The sequence below is a fragment of the Mesoplodon densirostris genome, chromosome 8, assembly GCF_025265405.1.
Source record: "Mesoplodon densirostris isolate mMesDen1 chromosome 8, mMesDen1 primary haplotype, whole genome shotgun sequence".
NCBI lineage: Eukaryota > Metazoa > Chordata > Mammalia > Artiodactyla > Ziphiidae > Mesoplodon > Mesoplodon densirostris.
The window spans coordinates 87,715,361-87,736,962 of record NC_082668.1 but is presented as its reverse complement, the minus strand read 5'-3'; the positions used below and the strand labels follow the sequence as shown (position 1 = coordinate 87,736,962).

Genomic DNA, 21,602 nt, shown 5'->3' with positions numbered 1-21,602 from the left:
TCTTTGGAGTTGTTTATTACAGAGCTTTCTGGACATAGGGAAATGGCCTAAGCACCCTTTATGGCCCCATTCAGTCTTCGTGGACTCTAATTTTAAGCAGGAATTTTTGTAACTTTCTTAACTGAGTTCAGTGTGTTCATTTCACCACAGTGAACAGCTTTACACGTGATCATATCTAGTATTAGGAGAAGATGATACTGTTGGGGATATATGTATATCTATAGCTGATTCACTTTGTTATAAAGCAGAAACTAACACACCATTGTAAAGCAATTATACTCCAATAATGATGTTTAAAAAAAGTAAATAAAAAAGAGAGAAGATGATACTGAAAAAGGTGACTTTTCATTCATCCACGCATTCATTCAACAGACACTTACTGAAGAAGTCAAAAGGCCAGACTCTAAGAGCTCAGCATACAAAGATGAGTAAGACACAGCCACTACCCTCGCTAGGGAGACAGAAGTGTAAACGAATAATTGCCATCTGTGTGAGGAGCGCACTAATGGTGGTATACATTGGTACAATGGTGGGCCCCAGGAGAGGGTAGTGATCAGAAGGGACTTGGCTGAGCCTTCCCAAGCAGAATTACTTCCTGTTGTTTCCTGATTTTTATGGTGCCCCAATGATAAATGTGCAATAACAGAGAATCACTCTTCAAACCAATTTCTCAAGTACCAAAATATAACGCTGTGTTCTGGAAAGTAGGACAGCTGTAATCACTCCTCCACTTACATTGCTTGCTGCAATGAAAGAGGAAGAAATGCTTCGTGCAAACATGCACTTTGTACCTTTGCTGAAGAATGGATGTGATCTGCTTGCAGAAATCTTCTCCATTTTGAGAAAACTCCTTTAGGTTCTTGTATACTTTATTATACTGAAAAAGATGCACAGAAGGATTATGAGCACTTCCAAAGACTGAACTCCTATCAATTCAGAACAGTGCTGTAATGATGACTGTCGTTGTAAATGATCATGCAGCTACAGAATGCACAGCTTTTTTTTTTTTTTTTTTTTTTTTTTGCGGTACGTGGGCCTCTCACTGTTGTGGCCTATCCCGTTGCAGAGCACAGGCTCTGGACGCGCAGGCTCAGCAGCCATGGCTCACGGGCCCAGCCGCTCCATGGCATGTGGGATCTTCCCGGACCGGGGCACGAACCCGTGTCCCCTGAATCGGCAGGCGGACTCTCAACCACTGCGCCGCCAGGGAAGCCCACAGAATGCACACCTTTTGGGTGAGTTCTTAAAATAAAGATGAAGTCTCTTCTACGTGGATGTGAAAGATCCTGGAGAACGTTTCAAAAATAAAGCTGGTCTACCTGTCTCTTCCTAGGCCAAATGCAAACAATTCAACAGTGGGGTGCACTTGGATTCCTGTCACCCCTATTATTCCCAGGAAGGCTAAAAATACATTCTGAAATACACTGCATATTCCCTGAAAATTCCTAAATACTATCCCTGGACCTCATGACAAACCCTGAACCATTAAAGTGAGTACTTCTTGGCTGAGATAGAAAACGCAAGTGAATACTTTAGTAATAAAATTTCTCCTAGGCCCCTCTATGTCTCATTTAACTCTAGTAATAAGAATGTTATAATAGTGAGTTGAACATTTTGGTTGAACCAAACCTTATAAATTTATCTATATATGAATTTAGCCTGTAGACACAAAAATTCCGTTCAAAAGATTTTGTCATGTGACTTAGAACGCCACAATGTTATTCTGAAAATTGTATTGGTAAGGCTAGACATTGATGACAATAGATTTTAAGTGCCCAGATGGAGAGGGCAAGTGTCAATTGATTCTGCTGCTTCCCTGACACAGAGTGGATGAGCGAGGTGATCAAGTCTCAAACACACTGTCTCAACGTTTCCATCTGGGAGATGCGATAGCCCATCACATTTTTCAAAATAAGATTGTGCACAAGAGGACGCAACTTCTGTGTAGACTGAGTGCCATGTGGTGGCTCTTTGTTCATACAGTGAGCCAGCCTCTTCCAGACCTCAAATGTCTCAGGCATGCTGCTGGTCCCTTGTTGAGAAGGGGAAAGGGAAGGAAACTCATACTTCCTGAGCACCTACTATGGGGCAGGCACGTTCCCATTATATGAATCCTCAGAGCTGAGGCAACCTTTCAGCTATAGCACCTGCAGTAAGCAGCTAGCAGAGTAGCAAAAAGGACATAGGGCACAGAGGTAGAAAGACCTAAAGAAATGACCTAAGCCAGGTCCCTACCTTCAGGGGTGGAACCAACCAATAGGTAGGATGTAGAAACATAATCCTATAGATACCAAATCTTTTTCTCTTTATGCAGGAGTTTAACTTTCCCCTGAATTTAACACAGAAATCCATGGCAGGATTTGGTAGCCACACAATAGGAGCAAACAGCTTCATTGAAACTGTCTGGGACACAAAAACAACTGTGAGAGGGCAAAGCTCTTTAGAAGGACATTGTTAACTCCTAAAGCAAGGTTTGCAAAAATTTGGTGCCTATAGGCACCTGGATGAGGGAGGCCCAGGGTGGGGACAGTGAACTGGAGAGACAGCTGCCACAACAACTCTGGACCATGGACCAGCTTTTTTTTGTGCAAAAAAGCTGAAATGAGGATTGGTATCTGAAACATAAGTTTTAAAATTTTGCAGCAAACAATTCACAAACTTTTAAACTCTTTGCCAAGCAAGCAAAACATACCTGTAGTGCAATCCAAATGTAGCCTCCGTCATGAAGAAATGATTCTCCTCTGAGGCATGAGAGTAAAATCACTATTGAGCAACCAAGCTTTCTCATTTTTATTTCCACAAACATAAGTTGTCATCTATGAATGATGTGATACTGTCAGGCCTCCTTCCTCCCCTTACAGGTACAATGGAAGAGTTTGGTAAGCATTTTTAAATTGTTTAGCTTTTTTGTTTATTCTTTTGTTACCTAAACACTTTCACTAAGTTGTCCCTTAAGGCTTTTATTTTCTTCCCATAACACCAAATAACATCCAGTAAAACATACCTAGGTATCATGAGAAGAAAATAGAGACATGTTTAGCAGGCGCATGCCCCTGGAATAAAGTCATTTCTCAGCCCCTCTCACCCTTAGGTGTAGTAGCCATGTGACTAAATGCTTCCCAAAGAGGTATGGGTGAAAGTTTTGTGTTGGGTTTTAGTGAAAGTTCCTTCCTCCTTTTTCCTGAAACCTGGACTTAAAATGACAGCTGATGCCGTAAGGTGATCTTGAGGATGGATGCCACATGCTAAGATCTTAGATCAGAAAGTGAGAAAGAGCCTGGGTCCCTGATGCCCTGGGGGCCAGCGCAGAAGCCCCCAACTCTCTATTTTTGGACTTATTTTATGTATGAGAGAAATATAACAGTAGGCTTTTTTTTTTTTTTTTTTGCGTTACGCGGGCCTCTCACTGTTGTGGTCTCTCCCGTTGCGGAGCACAGGCTCCGGACGTGCAGGCTCAGCGGCCATGGCTCACGGGCCCAGCCACTCCGCAGCATGTGGGATCCTCCCGGACCGGGGCACGAACCCGTGTCCCCTGCACCGGCAGGCGGACTCTCAACCACTGTGCCACCAGGGAAGCCCAGTAGGCTTTTTTAAAAGCCACTTTTATTTTGGGTTTTCTAAATATGCAGGTAAACATAGTTCCAACTCATACAAAGTCTTTTAACTTTTTTTTTTTAATTATGAAACATTTTTATGTTTTATAAATAAGAATGATACAAACAATAATTATGATACACATTATATTCTCACTACCTAAGTTACAGAGATATTGATACTTTGCTTCTGCTCTTTTTAAATAACAATTTTTCCTTTTAATAATTTCTTTGACTATTATTGCACATTTGTTCTTCCGTATCAACATTTATCTAATTACAATTTTTAAAATCCCTGTTGAGATCCTAAGTGGAATCGCATTACATCTATATATCTCAATTTGAGGAAATTAACTTTTTTATGGTATTTAGACTTCCCACCCACGGGCATAGTAAGTCTTTTCATTTGTTCAAATCTTATTTCATGTTCAATAAAATTTTATGGTTTTCTTTAGAGGTCCTGTAGCATTCTTATTTACTTAGAAATATCTCACAGTATTACACACTATTAAGCTATCTTTTAAAATAGTGTCTTACCTGTTTCTCTCTCCAGCTTACTCCAAAACAGAAACAAAGACCCAACAAAAACATCAGGGGGCCATGTGCAAGACAGAAAGATTTGGATGCATGCTTGCAAAGTGAATTTTTCTGTTAAACACTGTAAGGCTGGGGCTGGGAGAAGACAAAGCAGAGAGTTGGATGGAAGGATGCCTTCCGAGCAGCAGAGAGAAGAAACTCCCATCAGGAAAACTAGGAGGGGAGGTAAGGGACTCTGAGATGAGCTGTCTTAGGACATGGACCCCCATCAGCCCACCATCACCAGAAGAGGCGATTTGTATCCAATAGTCCTGGGGAAAGAATAGGGTGCCTCAGATACCATGTATGAGGATGAGGACAGGTAGGGGAAAACTTGCCCCTAACCAAAGTGGAAATGAGCAGAACCAGTTGAGAATTTTTCCCTGTCCTGGGGCTGCAGGGGCTACTGCATTTCCCAAACTTATCAAGCCATCAAAACTCTCCAAGACACATTTTTAAAATACTATCTCCACAGGACTAGTTCTAGGAAGCCAGAAAGCCTGGAAAGTTTATAAACCAATGATTCAAAACTCGATTGCTTTTAAAGGAGAGTGGGTGAGCTGTGGCAGTATGGAGACCGCCTGTCTTTCCCTAAGGCATTCAGATTCAACTTTTTAAAGCAAGAATCTGCTCAAACCAAGCACATCTTATGGCATCAGTTGCCCCTGGGGCTCCCAGTTTTGGATTTTGGAAGGATTTTCCTGTCATTTAATAGGCTAGTACTTCCTAACTTCCTAATTTTTTTCACATCATGGTATACATGGAAAATGATATTTGTACTGGAACAATGTGATAAATGGACAAAGTTGTTCAAGGTAGAGGCAACTGGCCCATGAGCTCAGCCCCCCAGCTACACCCCCCCCATAACTCATCCCCCAGACCCTTGGGCACTTGTGTGCCCAGGTACACACAAGTCAGGAAGTTCTTCAATACATTATGTTGTTGTTAACTCAATGATCAGATAAGAATGGGACGTTCTGCTTATTACAGCAATGGGGAGAATCTTTATCGTTGACTCTACATATAATATACTGGACACTCCATGACAAACCCTGATCCAGACTGAGGCAAAGGTGACATCAATAAATAAAAGAGTGACTAAAAATAGTTCCATTATTTCAGCATAACCCCTTTTTTTAGATTCAATGATTCTGTACCTTTCATCTTGTACCATCTACTCAGACTTGAAGACAAAAGCTGTCTTGCAAAAGCAGACTTGCATAAACATCAAAGCAGACCCCAGAGACCATTTCATCCAGTGCATGTGTGTGTGTGTGTGTGTGTGTGTGTGTGTGCACTCAGAAAATCTTAGAACTTATCTGCTTTGAGGGGATGAAGTCTCTTGACGTTGGCTTTGGCTCTCCTTCTCCTCTCCCATCTTTCTTCCCCACCCCACTCTCACCCAGCACAGGGGTCTCTGAAGGGATTCCATGGAGCACAGTTTGGAAACCACTAAAGTCCAATCCTCTTATTTTATAGTTAAGGCCGAAACAGCAAAAGATAACCTCATTAGTTAGAGACAGAACTGTGATTAGAAATGTTAAGTGAGCAAACCAACTAGAGAATCTATTAGAAATAGATATATTTATAAATAGCTAATGAGTATAATCACACTAAGTGTACTCAGAGTGGTATTGCCTTTCAGTATTATGAGCAGTGCAGATCGCTCACCAATGTCATCAACCAGCACAGAAGGCTTTGCTCTACTCAGAGTCGTGGAAGATGAATTTTTCCTGTTTTTTTTCCCACCTACTGAGCTTTTGAATACTCCACCCCCTACCAAATATTCATTCCAGGAAAGAACCTACTGTTGATCTTACATCTCCATTTTTTTTTTTTTTTTTTTGGCGGTACGCGGGCCTCTCACTGTTGTGGCCTCTCCCGTTGTAGAGCGCAGGCTCAGCGGCCATGGCTCACGGGCCCAGCCGCTCCGTGGCATGTGGGATCTTCCCAGACTGGGACACGAACCCGTGTCCCCTGCATTGGCAGGGGGACTCTCAACCACTGTGCCACCAGGGAAGCCCTTACATCTCCATTTGAATTTATATTAACATGCTGCTTTTCCCTAAGGTCATTAAGTACTAGGAAAAAACGACATGGTTTTTTTTCCCCTGATAAAGGGATTGCAGGCTGGTGGAGAAATATGTGGGATCTTTCTGAGCACCTAAAAATCCCTTCAGGTAGATAACTAATGTACACAGACATGTCCCATTCTGCCATTAAGAAAATGCTTCTGGGGCTTCCCTGGTGGCGCAGTGGTTGAGAGTCTGCCTGCTGATGCAGGGGACACGGGTTCGTGCCCCAGTCTGGGAAGATCCCACATGCCGCGGAGCAACTGGGCCCGTGAGCCAAAATTACTGAGCCTGCGCGTCTGGAGCCTGTGCTCCGCAACAAGAGAGGCCGCGATAGTGAGAGGCCCGCGCACCGCGATGAAGAGTGGCCCCCGCTCTCCACAACTAGAGAAAGCCCTCGCACAGAAACGAAGACCCAACACAGCCAAAAATAAATAAATAAATAAAGCAAACTGTCAACAAGTAAAAATAAACACTATTATATTAAAAAAAAAAAAAAAGAAAATGCTTCTGCCCAGCACTTATAAGCAAATTCTGTCAGATAAATATTATCGTTATGAAAAAACTTAGTAACCTAGGCAATTGGCACATGAAATGATTAGACAGATGTCTTGTGAACAACAAAAAATTCACTTTATCAACATTGGTCTAGCTGCTCTTTCTGACTTTCCATGATTTGAATGATTAAGAAGGTTAAATTCAATTACTCTAGAAAAATCCATTTTCATTCTAGGTGCAAGTATGAAAAGTTTGCTTTTTTTTTTTTTTGGTGGGCGGGGAGTAATGATGATCTTCATAGTGTTAAACAAACCATGATATTCTACTTAAAGTTAATCAAATAAGCTTTTGTTGGATGCCTTTCACATGCCAGGCACTGTGCTACTGATTTCCTGTGGTGTACTATGTCTAAGTACTGCTTTTGTAAACTAAGAAATTGTATTTATTAGGCACCTGGGTAATATGTAGAATCTCCATGGCAGGCTGTCATAGATTGTGAGATACATTACATAGTCTACTTCATCCTCTCCTCCTCTTACTTTACAGATGAGGAAACAGAGGCCTACAAAGTATGAAATGGCACATCACACATCTCACTGATGCACCCTGGGGATGCTGTGGGCCGACATCCACGCCAGACCCAAGCTGCCTCCTTATCTCTGCAGTGTCCCAGAACCCCTCAGGAGCCATGGACCATTACCCCAGTATCTTTTATATTAGTGTCAGTTAATATCCTCTGACCCAGGCTGAGCCGCTGAAATGGGATGCTCAGGTTGGTGTCTGAACCAGGCTGAAGGAGCAGCCCCACAGTACTGTTTCAACAGCTGACGAAGTTAAGAGAAGAGGCTGACTATGTGGACCCAGGGAAGCCTGCTTTGACAGGTCCCTACCTGGATACTGAAGGAGTGAGTAAAAGCAAAACCTTGGTTATAGTTAATTATTTGCCCTTGATTTCTATGGCGTTGTTTCTTAGGAAGGTGCTATTTTTTTTTCATGATTAGATTATTTCATTTGGAGATAAGCTGATCCTGTCTCCTTGCACATGGATTTGTAAATGATTTCCTTTGGCATATTTTGAGGATTAGAAGCTAAGCTCACAGGCATTAAGGCATCAAGGCCCAGAGCCAATTCTTCTCTTTTTCAAAAAGAGAACTTTAAAAAATCTCCTTCAAATAAGTTCTGACTTTCTCAAGATTAGTTAAAAGTCCTACACAGCATTCAAGCAATCTGTGTGCTACCCTGGTGACTGATAATATGTGCATAGACACTAACCCAGCTCTTTGAGGTAGAATGGCCCAGCTATCAGCTTATCTTGCTCATTGGAGCATGACCTAAAAGAAGAGGCTTTTAAATTTTTTCTGGAGTCTGGTGAGACCTATTTTATGCAGAAAAATATTTTCAAATGCATAAAACAAAATAACAGGATTATAAAGGAAACTAATTATATTGATATATGTTTTATAAAATATAATTTTAAATCATATTTTATATGCTTTTTAATTAACATACTAAATAATGAGTCTTAAGAATTACCCAAATTTCTAAGTCACACTGAGTGTGAGTAAATAGTATTTCTAGATATCTGTAAACAAATGTAATGTTATATAAAAATATGTGATTTTTATTAGTTACAAAGTCACAGACACTGCAGTTGTACTAGGACTTGCTGCTTATATTCAAAATTGGAGGAAATTCTAAATTGCAGTTAGAAACTAACACAAATAAATAGGTCATGCTTTTCCCATCGAAGGTCACACAAACCACTGTTTCCATATGTGGATCCACTGGGGTAGACCAAGTTAAGAACTGTAGCTAAGCTAAGGCTTTATGAATTAGTTGTGTTCCACGTAACCCTAGGGACTCATGAAATGGAATATTTTGCAGAAAGTTAAAGCTTTGCGTTCTTTTTGGTTTTTTCATGAAACTACTTGTTTCGTGAAGCATTCTTTTGCAGTCCACTCCCTTGTTTTATTCTGTTGCCAAATTGCAGCCTCATCTTCACACAGCCTTGTTGCCCAAGCGCAAACTAGGACTGCACCAGGAAATCAACTTGAACACTTGCTGAAGATGAAACAATTGCAAATAAATAAAGATTCTGTGACTTCAGAGGATTCAGAAACCCTGGCTGAAGGAATAGCCTCCCGCTCTCGACTACGTTTGGTGGCAGTGGGCCCAGAAGGATGACTTTCAAGTTTGGAGACAAGGACAGGAGTCCTTGGGGCAATAGTTCAGCATAGGGAAAAGGACTCCACATGTCAGGAAGGGAGCATTAAGCTGACATAGAGATATGGTGATGGGTTGTCTTGGGAGCTGCTCAAAGGAAATATTTCTCCTAGTTCCAGGTCTGAAGTCAGCCTTAGAAAGGGATATTAGGCTTTTGGTTTTTAGTTTCTGTTTTTGTTTTAACTTATCCTGGCTTCAGTTTTCCTCTCCACTATCTCACTCTTCCCTTGGTCTTGATTTCTTCTTTGGTGACCGTTGGTGCCTAGGTTTTGCTTCCACTTATCCCATCCCCGTCCCACTCACCCACCTTATACAAAAACATTATCGCTAACCTATCAGGAAAAAGGAGAGGAGTCAACATTTTAGTAAGGGAGCAAATGCAAGGAGTGAAAAATAAACAAACAACAAATACATAAATGAGAAAAGACTTTTTGAAAAGTTATCTGTTAGCTTACCAATAGAGACAAGATTGGGGCGGAAGAAATCAAAGGGAGGAGGTTTCGCCCTTAAAATCTGTATACAACCATATTGTTGGAATTTTTTTTTACCTTAGACACACGTTACTATTGTGTGCTGTTTTTTTTTTTACGATTTTTAAAAATATTTATTTATTTATTTATTTTGGTTCCACCAGGTCTTAGTTGCGGCAGGCAGACTTTTTTTTTTTTTTACAAGACATAAATAAACTGACACCAAGCATTGTAAATGGATGACCACAACAAAAGCAACAACGATTGCACTTACCAAACATGAAACACACTCATACTATGTCATAATATTGACATTCAGTCCAGTAATCCCCCACTGTAACAGCTCCTTTACTTTGCAGTGAAAATTGATTTGTATATTTTTTGCCTCTGAGACTATTGCGTTTTTAAAAAGTAAAAGTAGGCAGAGCCTGCTACTACACTGTCATTATTAATATCACTAGCCACCATGACTTTATCTCATTTAGCTCGTCTGATTCCTGAACTCATTCTGTGGGATGGTGGATACAGTTTCATCTTTGCTAAGCCTGTGCTTTCCACATCCACTGAATAAACACAAACGAAACCAATAATTCTCTGTTGATCTTTTTCTTTATGGTTTTATGGCAGCCCCTGTTTATCTGCTTCTCCACATTTTTTTGTTTGTTTGTTTTTTAATAAAATACTTGAAGGATGAATGCAACCCCTTGCTTCTGATGTCACCAGTTTTAGTTTTTTGGCACCATTTCTTGGGATAACACACTGACCATCTTTGATTACTTTATTTCCTCCCGCCTCCACCCTTTATTTTAATTGCTCCTCATTTCCTAAATTACATCTCTGCTCTTGCAGCTAACACCTCACAACTTGACCAAACTTCTATTTTTGGTACCGCTCCCAGGATTGAAACAAACACATTGGTAAATGTGTCCGAGGACCACCGCAGGGCAGACAGAGTGCGGAGTCTGTACTTCCTCCCTCGGCCCTTGCAGTTCTGGGCTGTAAATGATATGGGAAAATATGCAAAACCCTTGCATCCTGACTTCATTCCCAGAGCCCCAAACTAGCTGCAGACATTCTGAGCATTTGTGTGTCTACAGCACGCACGATATTGGCACCATTGGCATATATTGGAAGAATGTTTCCCAAACAGCCACCATCTGCTGCAAATACAATGCTGCATACACTCAAAGTTTTTTCAAGAATATGAGAATAAAAGATGACAATTACCTGCCCTGTCATTTGCTAGAAAGAGCTCTGTTTTAAATTGAACCAAAGAAAAACCACAGACTTTTGTACCAGTGCCAATATCTAAACATGTTTGGTTTCTGAGCGTCCCAAATTTCTTAAGTTCAAATCCATTACTACATAAATCGACTCCTCAGCCGCCCTCTCACACACAGGCAAACCACACTGAGCTACTCACCGAACAATCTGTCAGTGGGTCCCTCATGGTGAAATGTTTGCTTCAGTCCTTTTAGCTATGCTCCGGCATTCAGGATGCTGCACCAAAGATTGGGTGTGTCCTGGACTTCCGGGATTCAAAGGGCCTAGAGTACGTCAGTCCTTGTCAAACACCCCAAGGAGGAAGTCCCAGCCCTGGACTTTAATCCCGTTTGTTTTCTGAAGAAGCAAAGAATGGCTCCGGGTCAAGAGAGCTGGAGTGAGATGGTGAGAATGACTCCTGTAAATACTTAGGGGTCAGAATACTGTGTCCTGAACTGCGTGGCCTTGAAAGAAAGCCCAGAGGTTATAAAGCGTTCCTGGTAACTCAGTCACTCAGGGCTGAGAGTAGAGGGATTCTCTCAGCTTGCCATATTCACCTTGTTTTTATTTTCTGTATTTTCAGTTGCTGTGACACACTGGGGTCTTTTGGGTTGGGGAGGAGGGACTGCTCCTTCCAGGGTTAGCTAATTCCTAGAGATAGTAGACAACTAACTTATAAGCATGGCTTTGATATGCAATCCAACCATCCAGAGCTCAGACCCCCAATCACTTCCCTTATCTACCTCTCACACACCAAGCCAATAGTCCACCTGCCCCAAATCACCCCAGGGCCAAGGTACCAAACAATTAAGACCACCCCTATATAACCATGACCATAATGGAGAACGTCCAGAAAAGGCTGTCAGGGAGCAGGCATACATTAACTACCTTGAGGGGCCTAACACAACACAACCCTCACTACTATCCCAAGAGGACCAAGAAGCTAAGCTATCAAGTCAAGGAGGATTGTTCTATGTTCAACCTCATTTTTATTTTATTATTTTATTTTTTTTTTGTGGTACGCGGGCGTCTCACTGCTGTGGCCTCTCCCCTTGCAGAGCACAGGCTCCGGACACGCAGGCTCAGCGGCCATGGCCCACGGGCCCAGCCGCTCCGCGGCATGTGGGATCCTCCCAGACCGGGACATGAACCCGTGTCCCCTGCATCGGCAGGCGGACTCTCAACCACTGCGCCACCAGGGAAGCCCTCAACCTCATTTTAAAAAATCACTCAAAAGGATAAACAAAACCAGAAATCAGCCATCAGCAACTTATTTTTTATTGCTTTCTCTGCACCTGTGGCCCAGGGGTCCATCCTGAGATTTCCAGCTAATGGCCTGTTGCCTTGTGACAGCTGGTCTGTGGGCAGCTTTGCTCTGACTGGCAGATAGGTTCCCAGCCCAGAAGGAGCTCCATCCACACAGCCCAGGGGAACACTCCAGAGCTGCCCAGGTGACTCAGACTCCACCCATTTGCCCTTGATGTGCAAGTTCCATTCACAGTCCCTGGAAATAACACATGAAGAGGGAGAGACAACGAGGGAGGAGGACTTGCCCTGTAATCTCAGAGAGGTCCTTAGTCAGGGACCACCATTCACACACTTAACAAGGTTCTCCCCCAGCTTCTGCAAAGGAGCGTTATCACTGTAGGTTACCACATGGAGCCGTAGCTATCGCAGGGCTAGAATTAGACCAGGCACCCGTCATACTGAAAGAGTTTTAAGACAGATTGTAAAGTGAGGTTAGTAATATGTCACTTCAGATATGTCCCACTGGAGGGCTTCCTTGCCTTCAGAGATGGTAGTTAGACTTGGCTGGTGCCTTGGATCCAGGGCCTGGGGCAGCTCCGTGTCTTCCTCCAATTCCTGCTGCGCTTGGTCTCAGATCAGGCCCAACTCAGTTCAGAATGGGGAGACTGGCCTCCCTTGCCAACCCCACAAGAAATGCCATCACACCAAGCTTACCGTGGTCTCTGTGGTCCTCTGGGAGGTTGGTAGGACATGCTCACACCCATACTCCTCATGTGTGTCTCTCCCAGCAGGCTAACTAGCTTTCCCTTAGTCCTCTTGGAGAAATTAAAGTATCTCCATCTTACTACAGTATTCCTCCCACAGACTGTTGTACAGGCATCAGGGTGTCCTGGCTGAATTTATACTGAGAATCAGAGTTTGGCTATTTGTTGAGCTTCTCAGAAGGGTGTTGGAATCTGCAACAAAACCTTGATTTTGGAGGTTAGAAAGAGGGCTGTATCAGTCATCTCTTGTCACAGTAATGCTGTGTAATAAACAGAAAACTCAGTGGCTTCACATGACTTTATTTAGTTCGCAAGTGTGTGGTTTAGTTGGGTGATTCTTTGGGTCTCCCTGGCCCTACTCTTGCGAAAGCAGGTCATCTACAAATGTCTCTTGATCTTGGCAGGGCAGCTCTTCTGGGCTCTGCTTGTCGGGTGGCTGGCTGTGAGCTGAGGCGAGGCTTCCTCAGCCTGAAATCTAAGCCAGGCTGTTCTAGGGCATGTTGAGGAACCAAGAGAGTGAATGGAAGTGCTCAGGCCTCTCGAGGTGCAGGCATGGAACCGACACACCATCACCTCGGCCCCATTCAACTGACCAAAGCCAGTCACAGGCCAGCCCAAATTCAAGGGGCTGTGGGAGATTCCAGTCCTTAATGGGAGGGGCTGAGTGTCTCATTGCAAAGGGCACACACACAGAGGGGGGCAGAGAATTGGGATTTGTTTTACATTCAACCCACCACAATGGTCAGTTAATATTTGTTCTTCAGTGACTCGAGAGATAAAGCAGATAGGACACCGGAGGGGGATGGCTGAAGTATGTCAGCCTTTCCCTTTCTTCAATTCAGCCTCAGGGCACCTGTCTGGAACTTCAGCAGAGATTGAGGTCAGGAAGAGAAATGAGGGGAGTTAAGTTCACGACAGACTCTAGACACAGATTTGGAGATAGGGTCATTCTCCCCTCTGACCTCGCATCCCATCTTACACATACTCTGCCACGCACACCTCCCCCGATGTGGAGGGTAGGGGTGGGACGAAGTAGCAGAGCAGGTTCTCCAAGGCGGCTGCAGCACCTGAGGCTGTGGCTGGTGAAGCGCCTTGGCAAGGAGGTTTGTCCTTGAGCATATGAGAATCCCCAATCCCTGACCCCTAGAAATGGCCCAGGGAGACTGGGAGGAGGAAGCTGAGTTCCTGTGTGAGCAAAAGGGGGAAGAGCTTATAGTTCTGGAATTGATATTAACATCACCTCGTTTGTATCTACAGGTTGATGAGAACTATATATAATGAAGCATCTCAAAGAACGTACACTACACTTCTTTCAAAAGGTTGGTGCCCAAGGCATCCTTTTGAGTTCTCTCACTTCAGGTTTGTCTCTGGCCACATGTTCCCGGCTTGCACTCATTCTCTGGCTTCTTTCCAGTCCAGGCCTCCAGCGTGACCTACCGTCCGATCACTCGGATCCTCGTCTTCCTGCTTCCTTTCCCTGTGTGCGCTCAGCATTTGCCTGCTGTCGTGGCCTCTCTGCAGAAAGAAAACCTGCAGCGGACGGATCTCGAAGACACTCAACCGGACGCCACCCACCCCTTTGTGTGCTTCCGCCAAAGAGGACGTTCCGCCAAAGAGGACACATCTGCTGAGTGTCTGTAAGCGGATGTTGGCGCCAGTAAGTTAGTACGAAGGACTCCAAATGTAACAGAGGTTAAGGGCAGTTCAAAACTTGCCTTGAAGTTTCTTTAGTAGCCAAAGCATGCAAAGAATTGGAAATGGCGCAAACATCCACCAGTAGGGACCTGCTTAAATAACTTATGGTAATATGGGCTCACATTTAGAGGACTTACCATGTGTCAATATGTAATATTTGTAAAGATATTCTAAGTGCTTTGCAAATATTAACTTTTAAAATCATCATAGCAATCATTTGAGATAGATCTGTATAGATCCTTATAATACTCATAGGAAAACTGAGGCACAAGATGGTTAAGTGACTTACCTAAGGTCACATAGTTAGGACTGAGAGAGCTGGGATTTATCTAATTCCAGTGCTTCCGTGTTTCATAACTATGCTGCACTGCCACTCAACCCGGATGTTGGGAAAAAACAGATCCAAAAAATGAGGATAGAATATAAAATATTTAGTTGCATATACTTAGAAACAGGCTGCAAAAGAATGAGTATGAGTGTAGTTTGGTACCTATATAAGAAAAAATATCCAGGCAGATACACACCAGGCAGACAATAGTATATCTCTGAAGGATGGGACTCTGGAGGACTCTTCCTTTCTGGGTCATACATTTCTATATAATTTTAACATTTGAAACAAACATGTATTGCTTTAGAAAACAAACAAGACAAATAACACTTTTTTAAAAGGATAACAGTTATGCTAACTTTAATCTTTTAAAAAGTTAGAACTAATAAGTGAAATGGTGACGGCAGGCTTTGTTAGTCCATATCTTCAGAACCTTGCATAACGCTCGTTCCTTCTACCTAGAATTCCTTCTACCTTTATGTGGCCTTCGTGGGCTTTCATTCATCTCCAAAGTCCACCTTGTGTCATTTTCCCCAGACACAGTACACTCTTGCCTTTGTACTACTGTTATCCATGGCTTGCCCTTCTTTTGATTCATTTACCCCATTATGTCGCGATTATTCGTTTCATAGTCTGCCTCCCACTCTACTCAGTGAACTCTTTATATAAAGTATGTGGAGCAAAGTAAATGTCCAATAAATGATTGTTTTCACTCAATTGAATTCAACTCTGAGAAAGTGGCCCGGGTAGCTAGTTCCTCTCATCCACAAGACGGAGAATGTTGCTTATGGGTAGGCCTATATCCTCAGCTCTTGGGAAGTAGAGTTCAAAACACTGAGAGCAAAGATAAGTATGACCGGGCAGGAACTCTAAAATGGGAAATGGTCCAAATGCCCTTGGGAGACTCCACTGCTCTGATTAAAAATGGCCTTGACAAGCAGGAAACTGGGAAGGAATCAGAAGAATCCCAAGGGGCCACTTAGAGAACCTTCTTGGAGAATTGTCGGTTAAAAATATATAAACATAGGAGATAAGAAGAGTCTTGGGACCAAGGATAAAATCAAAGGGTGGCCTAATGCTAAGAATAAATTTAAGAAAGCTGGAGTCTAAAATAAGCCAAGTTCTGCAAAGTGTGCCAAGAACATCTGAGATAATTTTTACCATATCTACAGCAAGAAGAATGTAAAGGGACAGCATCTGGGCTTGGGGCTGCTGGCCTCTGTTTCTGATGACAGAGTAAGCAGGAGTACTTGGTCAGGTTGCTGGGCTCCAGGGGTTAGAGGGTCAGGCAGAGAGGCTGGCCACCAGCATGCCACATCTTCACTGTGCCTTCACACATCCTGCTTCTGAATCCTGGACGAAGCCCCCGCTCCCTGGACTGTTTGAGCTGACAGAGGACCAGTACTATCACTGCAGCCATTCTAAGCACGTGAGAGCCACGGACAGTGTTTACAAGACATGACATCACTTCCACCAATCACCCCCAGAGGGAACTATAGAAGCAATCTCATTCTGACTAAACAACGTTTTATTTTTAGTCTCTGGTTGCTGCAGTGATTAGTTTCCTTAATTTCCATATCTCTCTAAACCTGGAAGAAACATTTCTAAAGCCTTGACTTAATGCATACATTAAAAAAAAAATGTACCTATGTCCAAAGCCTGAGGATGAGAAAAAAAAAATCTGTCTAAAGTGAAAGAGCGGCATGGACATATATACACTACCAAACGTAAGGTAGATAGCTAGTGGGAAGCAGCGCATAGCACAGGGAGATCAGCTCGGTTCTTTGTGACCGCCTGGAGGGGTGGGATAGGGAGGGTGGGAGGGAGACGCAAAAGGGAGGGGATATGGGAACATATGTATATGTATAACTGATTAAATTTGTAAAATAAAAAAAAATCTGTCTAATTTAGAAGCACTAATGAGCGTTTTAAACTATAGCAGGATGGAGGAAGGGTAGGGGTGCGGGCACCCAGATATCGTTATTGTTAATAGCCAGCCTAATTTGTAGCATCTAAAGTAACTGTTTATGCTCAGTTTGTAATAATTGTCTTGTGGTTTTTAAAACTGCACAAAATAGGGTTTTTTTTAACACTTTCTACTTCATAAAAATTACCTAATTTTTAAATTAAAGTCCAAATGGTCACAAATAACCTACTTTCTAAATACAAACCTGTATTCAGTGTGCTAGGGCTGAATTTTCATTGTTGTGCGTGTCCAAGTTTCATATATATTAATTTAAAATCTCCAGGTGCTAATGGAGAATAAAGGTGAAATCAAACAGATGAATTTGCATAAAACAAATTAGTGTCAATTTACTTTTCCCCAATAAGCCCTAGGAAATGAAAACTTAATTAACAATCAAGTCATCCTACAGCCATGATCTGTGGCTTGACTTCCCCCCAAAAAAGCCTGAGAAAAATATTTTACAAATGCAGATTAGTCTAAATTACATTATATCTTCATTGGATCACCTATGTTAATATTCATGTGCTATTACTTACATTTTCCTAAACTCATCTAGGACCAAACTTACGGATTCCAATTAAAATGCACTCTGGAATGTCAAGCAGAGGGTTGCTTTTGTCTCCAGGGCACAGTATGAGTTTGGCATTTTTGCTTATGTAAATAAAGTGCCACCCAGGATTTATTTGCCTTTTTCAGCATGGTTATACTTCTACGTTATAAATCATCGATTTATAGTTATTTCCTATAAATCATTGCCAGGTTATGGAGATAGAATCTTAGAAAACAAAAGCACTCCAAATGGTTATTTACCTTGATTCCTTCTGCAGCTGGAACTTAGGAGCTGGGGGATGGGTGTGGAGAGGAGGAGGAGCTTTACTATTTCCCTTTTCACATTTAGAATTTTATATGACGTGCTTGCATTACCTAGTCAGAAGTATAAACTAATTTTTTAAAGCCGTTGCTCATCCCTGGAACTGAGGGCACGCAGTATATAAACCGGTTTACTCAGAACTTAGGTTCAGTCAACCTTGTTTAAAATCTTCCCCTGTTATCCTCTTACTCAAATTATTTAACCCCTTATTCAGCTTCTCCCGCAATTCTTCTGAAATGGTTCTCCTGAAAATCACCGTTTCTTTCATTTTTGCCTCTCGGAAGCATCTTGTACGATTGATAATTCATTGATGTCTATTCGTTCTTTCAGTCATTCAGTGAGGTCTGATGTAGCCCCCTCTTTGATCCAGGCACTCTGAGGGACACAAAGACAAATAAACTCCAATCCCTTCTTTCAAGGAGCTCAGTGTGATGAAGGAAGGTTATATTACATTGTGATAGGTTATATGAAAGAGATCTTTACAGAAATGTGATGGGAACTCTAAAGACATACCCTGCTCAGCTTGGTTGGGGAAGGGGAGAATGCCAGAAAATGCTGGCAAGAGACGGTCACTCTTGCTGGTGCTCCAAGGGCACATACTAATTACCTGTGCATAAGAGAGTGTGTCAGTGCATTCAGAAGAGTTCCTTGAGTAAATAGTTTGCGTGGGACTTTATATTATAGTTGAGGCTGAAGAGATACTCAGCGACGAGGCATGGGAAGCCTTAGGTGCCAAGTTTTAACTTTAACCCAAAGGTAATTGGAGCCACACAGGGGTCTTTTTCCACGTAGGATTTTAAGCATATTTGTGATATTCAGATGCGCATTTCAGACCAGTCACTCTGACAGCAGTATGGAGACTCTAGAAAAGGAAGACATAAGGATCAGGAAGACTGGGAACCTGTTGCCAGGAACCAGGAGAAAAATGGCGAATCCTTAACTTACATGGAGAGGAAAGGGTAGAGTTTTAAAATGGAACCAGGACGACTCAGTGATGAATTGGATTGGGAGTAAACAGTGAAGGAATGGTTGGATCTGGAATGAAGCCTAGGCTTCTGATATCTTCCCTAAGATTCCCTTCTCTATGGCCTCCATGGGAGGCACTAGAGGGCAGGAATTAATAGTATAGGCTTTGGAGTGTGAAAAATATGGTTTTAAAAGTTGGCTGTACTATACATTAATATGCTAATTTGGGGGGAAATTTCTTAACCCCTTTAAGCTTCAATTTCCTGATAGGTAAAATGGAAGTAATATACCACATAACTCATAGCAAAGTGTACATAATAAATGTTCAATAAACACTAGCTGTTTACTATTACTGTTCATTATTGTTCTAATTTATTTTTGCCAAATAAAGTAAGGCATTATTAAAGATGATTGTATTATACCATAAAACATTGAAAACTACAACTATTATAATTCAAAAATTGCAAAAAACTAACATGACTATTCTACTTAAACAATTTAGAATTCTCAAGAAGTTTTAGCTAATGTATTTTCTTCTTTCTCTAAACTTCCCTTTCAGTGGTTGAGACAGTTTGTATCGCTTTATTGCTCTTGGAACTCAAAGATGACATTCTCATTTTTAAAAAGTGATCTTGCTGCATCTAAATATCTGAAAATTTCACTTGAGACGTTGTTAGGGTTTTGAAAACAAATACATTGATTTAAAAATTATCTCAAATTTACAGACAAATTGCAAGTTCAGTACACAGAATTTTTTCTTTTTTCCATACATTAATATCTTAGTGTGTATTTCCTACAAACAAGAACATTCTTCAACAAAACCACAATACAACCATCGAAAGCAGGAAATTAACATTTGGTTCATTACTACCATCTACTCCTCGGTTCCACCCATTGTCCTCATTATGTTCTCCATAGCAACAGGATGCAGTTCAGGATCATGCATTGCATCCAGTTGTCAAGTCTCTTTCGTCTCCTTCACTCTGAAAGAGTTCTTCAGTCTTTGCTTGACTTTCATGCCATTGAGCTGAAGATTACCAGTTAATTATTTTGTAGAACGCCTTTCCATTTGCATTTATCTGATATTTGCTCATGATGAGATTCAGGTTATGCATCTAATCATATACATGATTCCTCTTGGCAGGAATATCAACAGAAGTGACGCTGCTTTCTTATTGCATCCAATCAAGTGACTCAAGATTCCATTTGTACCATTACTGATGGCATTTACTTAATTAAGATGGTGTCTGCCAGGCTTCTTTGCTATAAAATTACAACTTTTGCCTTTGAGGTTAATAAACATGTTGCAGGGATATACCTTGAAACTATGCAAACACCTCATTCCTCATCAAACTTTCAGTTTATTCATTTACTAATGTATATGAACTCACAGTTTCCCATTTTATTCAATGCATCATAATCAGTTACTATTATTAATTTTGATGCACAAAATGTCCTAACTTTGGCCAGTGAGAGCCCCATCAACTTGGTTCTGTGCCTTATACCATTTTCCCATCATTCTTTGAGCATTTCCTTGCTTTCTGGCTTGACACAATGTTCCATTCCAGTCTGTGCTTTCCTGCCCAGCTCTGGATTTAGCCACTTCTTCATGGAGCCCTGGTTCCTGTCAGTGGAGAATGGATTTAGGATGGATTTAGACACCAAGACCTGGGGCACTAGTTGTGTTCACTGGGGAGTCACTTGTTCCAGACCCTGAGGTGGACACCTAAGGAATGTAGAATACAAATACACTCACATATACACAGATATGTACTTACATTTATTTTTTTATCTATCTATATTTATTTTGATATTTATCTGTTATCTATTTGATATATTCATTATATATTTATATTTATCTTGATATCTATCTATATATTGAAAACCATGAATTTACATGGGTACTTATAATTTCTTTTTTTTTTTTGAGGCTGGAACAACACAAGCTTTATTCAATGGCCAAAGAATGGAGAAGTGGGCACCTAGTTCACAAATCAACTTCTCCATGTATTTATAATTTTAATCCAATACTACTAAGTTCATTCAGTTTTCTCCCCCTCCATATTTGTAATTCCCTCTTCTGACAGTGGCTCCCATTATCCTTAATATATTATATATTTGATCAATTGCCCTGCATGTAACCAGTCTCCCACTGCAGCCACTCCGACTTTCTATGCCAGGCTGCGCCTCTGCAGGGATGCCCTCATCCTCTTGCTCAGGCTCAATGCCTATGTTGGGCCCCACCTAGTATGGGCACCCTCTTCACCCATCCACCTCCAGTTCTCCATGCAGTGCTGTCCTCCCTCTGCAGAAATGTCCATAAGCCCATTTGGCCTCCAGCACCCAACTCTGGGCCATCATGACTCCCTCACCTGGCACAGACATCACCCTGCTCTGTCCCATCTTAGGCGTTAGGACCGAACAGGTCAGGAAGAGAAGGAAAGGAAGGGAGAAAGAGGCAGAAGGGAAGGTCATCATTATCATTAACATCATTGTATTTCTTTCTATCTTGGTTATCAGTGAGCTCTTTGCTGGCTTATCTTCTTCCTTGCATCCGTCTACTTTCCCAAAGTTCTGCTTCAGTAGGCAACAGGGGAACAACTCGGAGCTTGGACTAAGTTATCTGCATCACTGCTTTCTGGCTCTGAGACCTTGGCAAGGTTCTTATCCTCTTTGTGCATCTGTCTCTCTATCTGAAAAAGTGGAAATAATAATGGTACCTAGTTATAGACCCATCTTTCCAATTTGGGGCACACATTTCCAGATGAATGGGCTCACATCAGCTCAAATTCAAAATGTAAAAATCAGCTCATTTTTCCCTTACAAAGCATCTTCATCTTCCTGAATTTCCTATTTCTGTAAATATATACATTCATTCTACAAGCATTTATTGAGTGCTTACTATGCAGCAAGCGTGGTGGCTAAGGATCCAGATGTAAAAAGCAAAGTTTTTGCCCCCAAGATGCTTACAATCAAGTGAGGAAGGTAGTGTGATAAGCACCCTGATGGAGTTAAATGGTTGCACCTTTTCTTCTCTAGGAAGAGTACCACGTTCCACCTTTCTAGCAG

General features: G+C 41.9%; 1 protein-coding gene across 5 annotated transcripts in view; it reads right to left on the bottom strand.

Moving 5' to 3' along the window:
- NOSTRIN (nitric oxide synthase trafficking) overlaps nucleotides 1-10,950 on the bottom strand; it is a 62,766-nt gene extending 51,816 nt beyond the window's left edge. For 3 of the 5 annotated variants that reach the window (XM_060106388.1, XM_060106389.1, XM_060106392.1), the window contains exons 1-3: nucleotides 10,856-10,934; nucleotides 2,693-2,854; nucleotides 792-877 (exon numbers count right to left, since the gene is read on the bottom strand). In XM_060106388.1, coding sequence (XP_059962371.1) covers nucleotides 792-877; nucleotides 2,693-2,806 — 200 coding nt within the window. In that variant the 5' untranslated portion in view covers nucleotides 2,807-2,854; nucleotides 10,856-10,934. Of the gene's footprint in view, nucleotides 1-791; nucleotides 878-2,692; nucleotides 2,855-10,855 lie in introns of all 5 variants that reach the window. The other 2 variants (XM_060106390.1, XM_060106391.1) reach the window with 1 other exon arrangement.
- Between the last annotated feature and the right edge of the window lie 10,652 nt (nucleotides 10,951-21,602).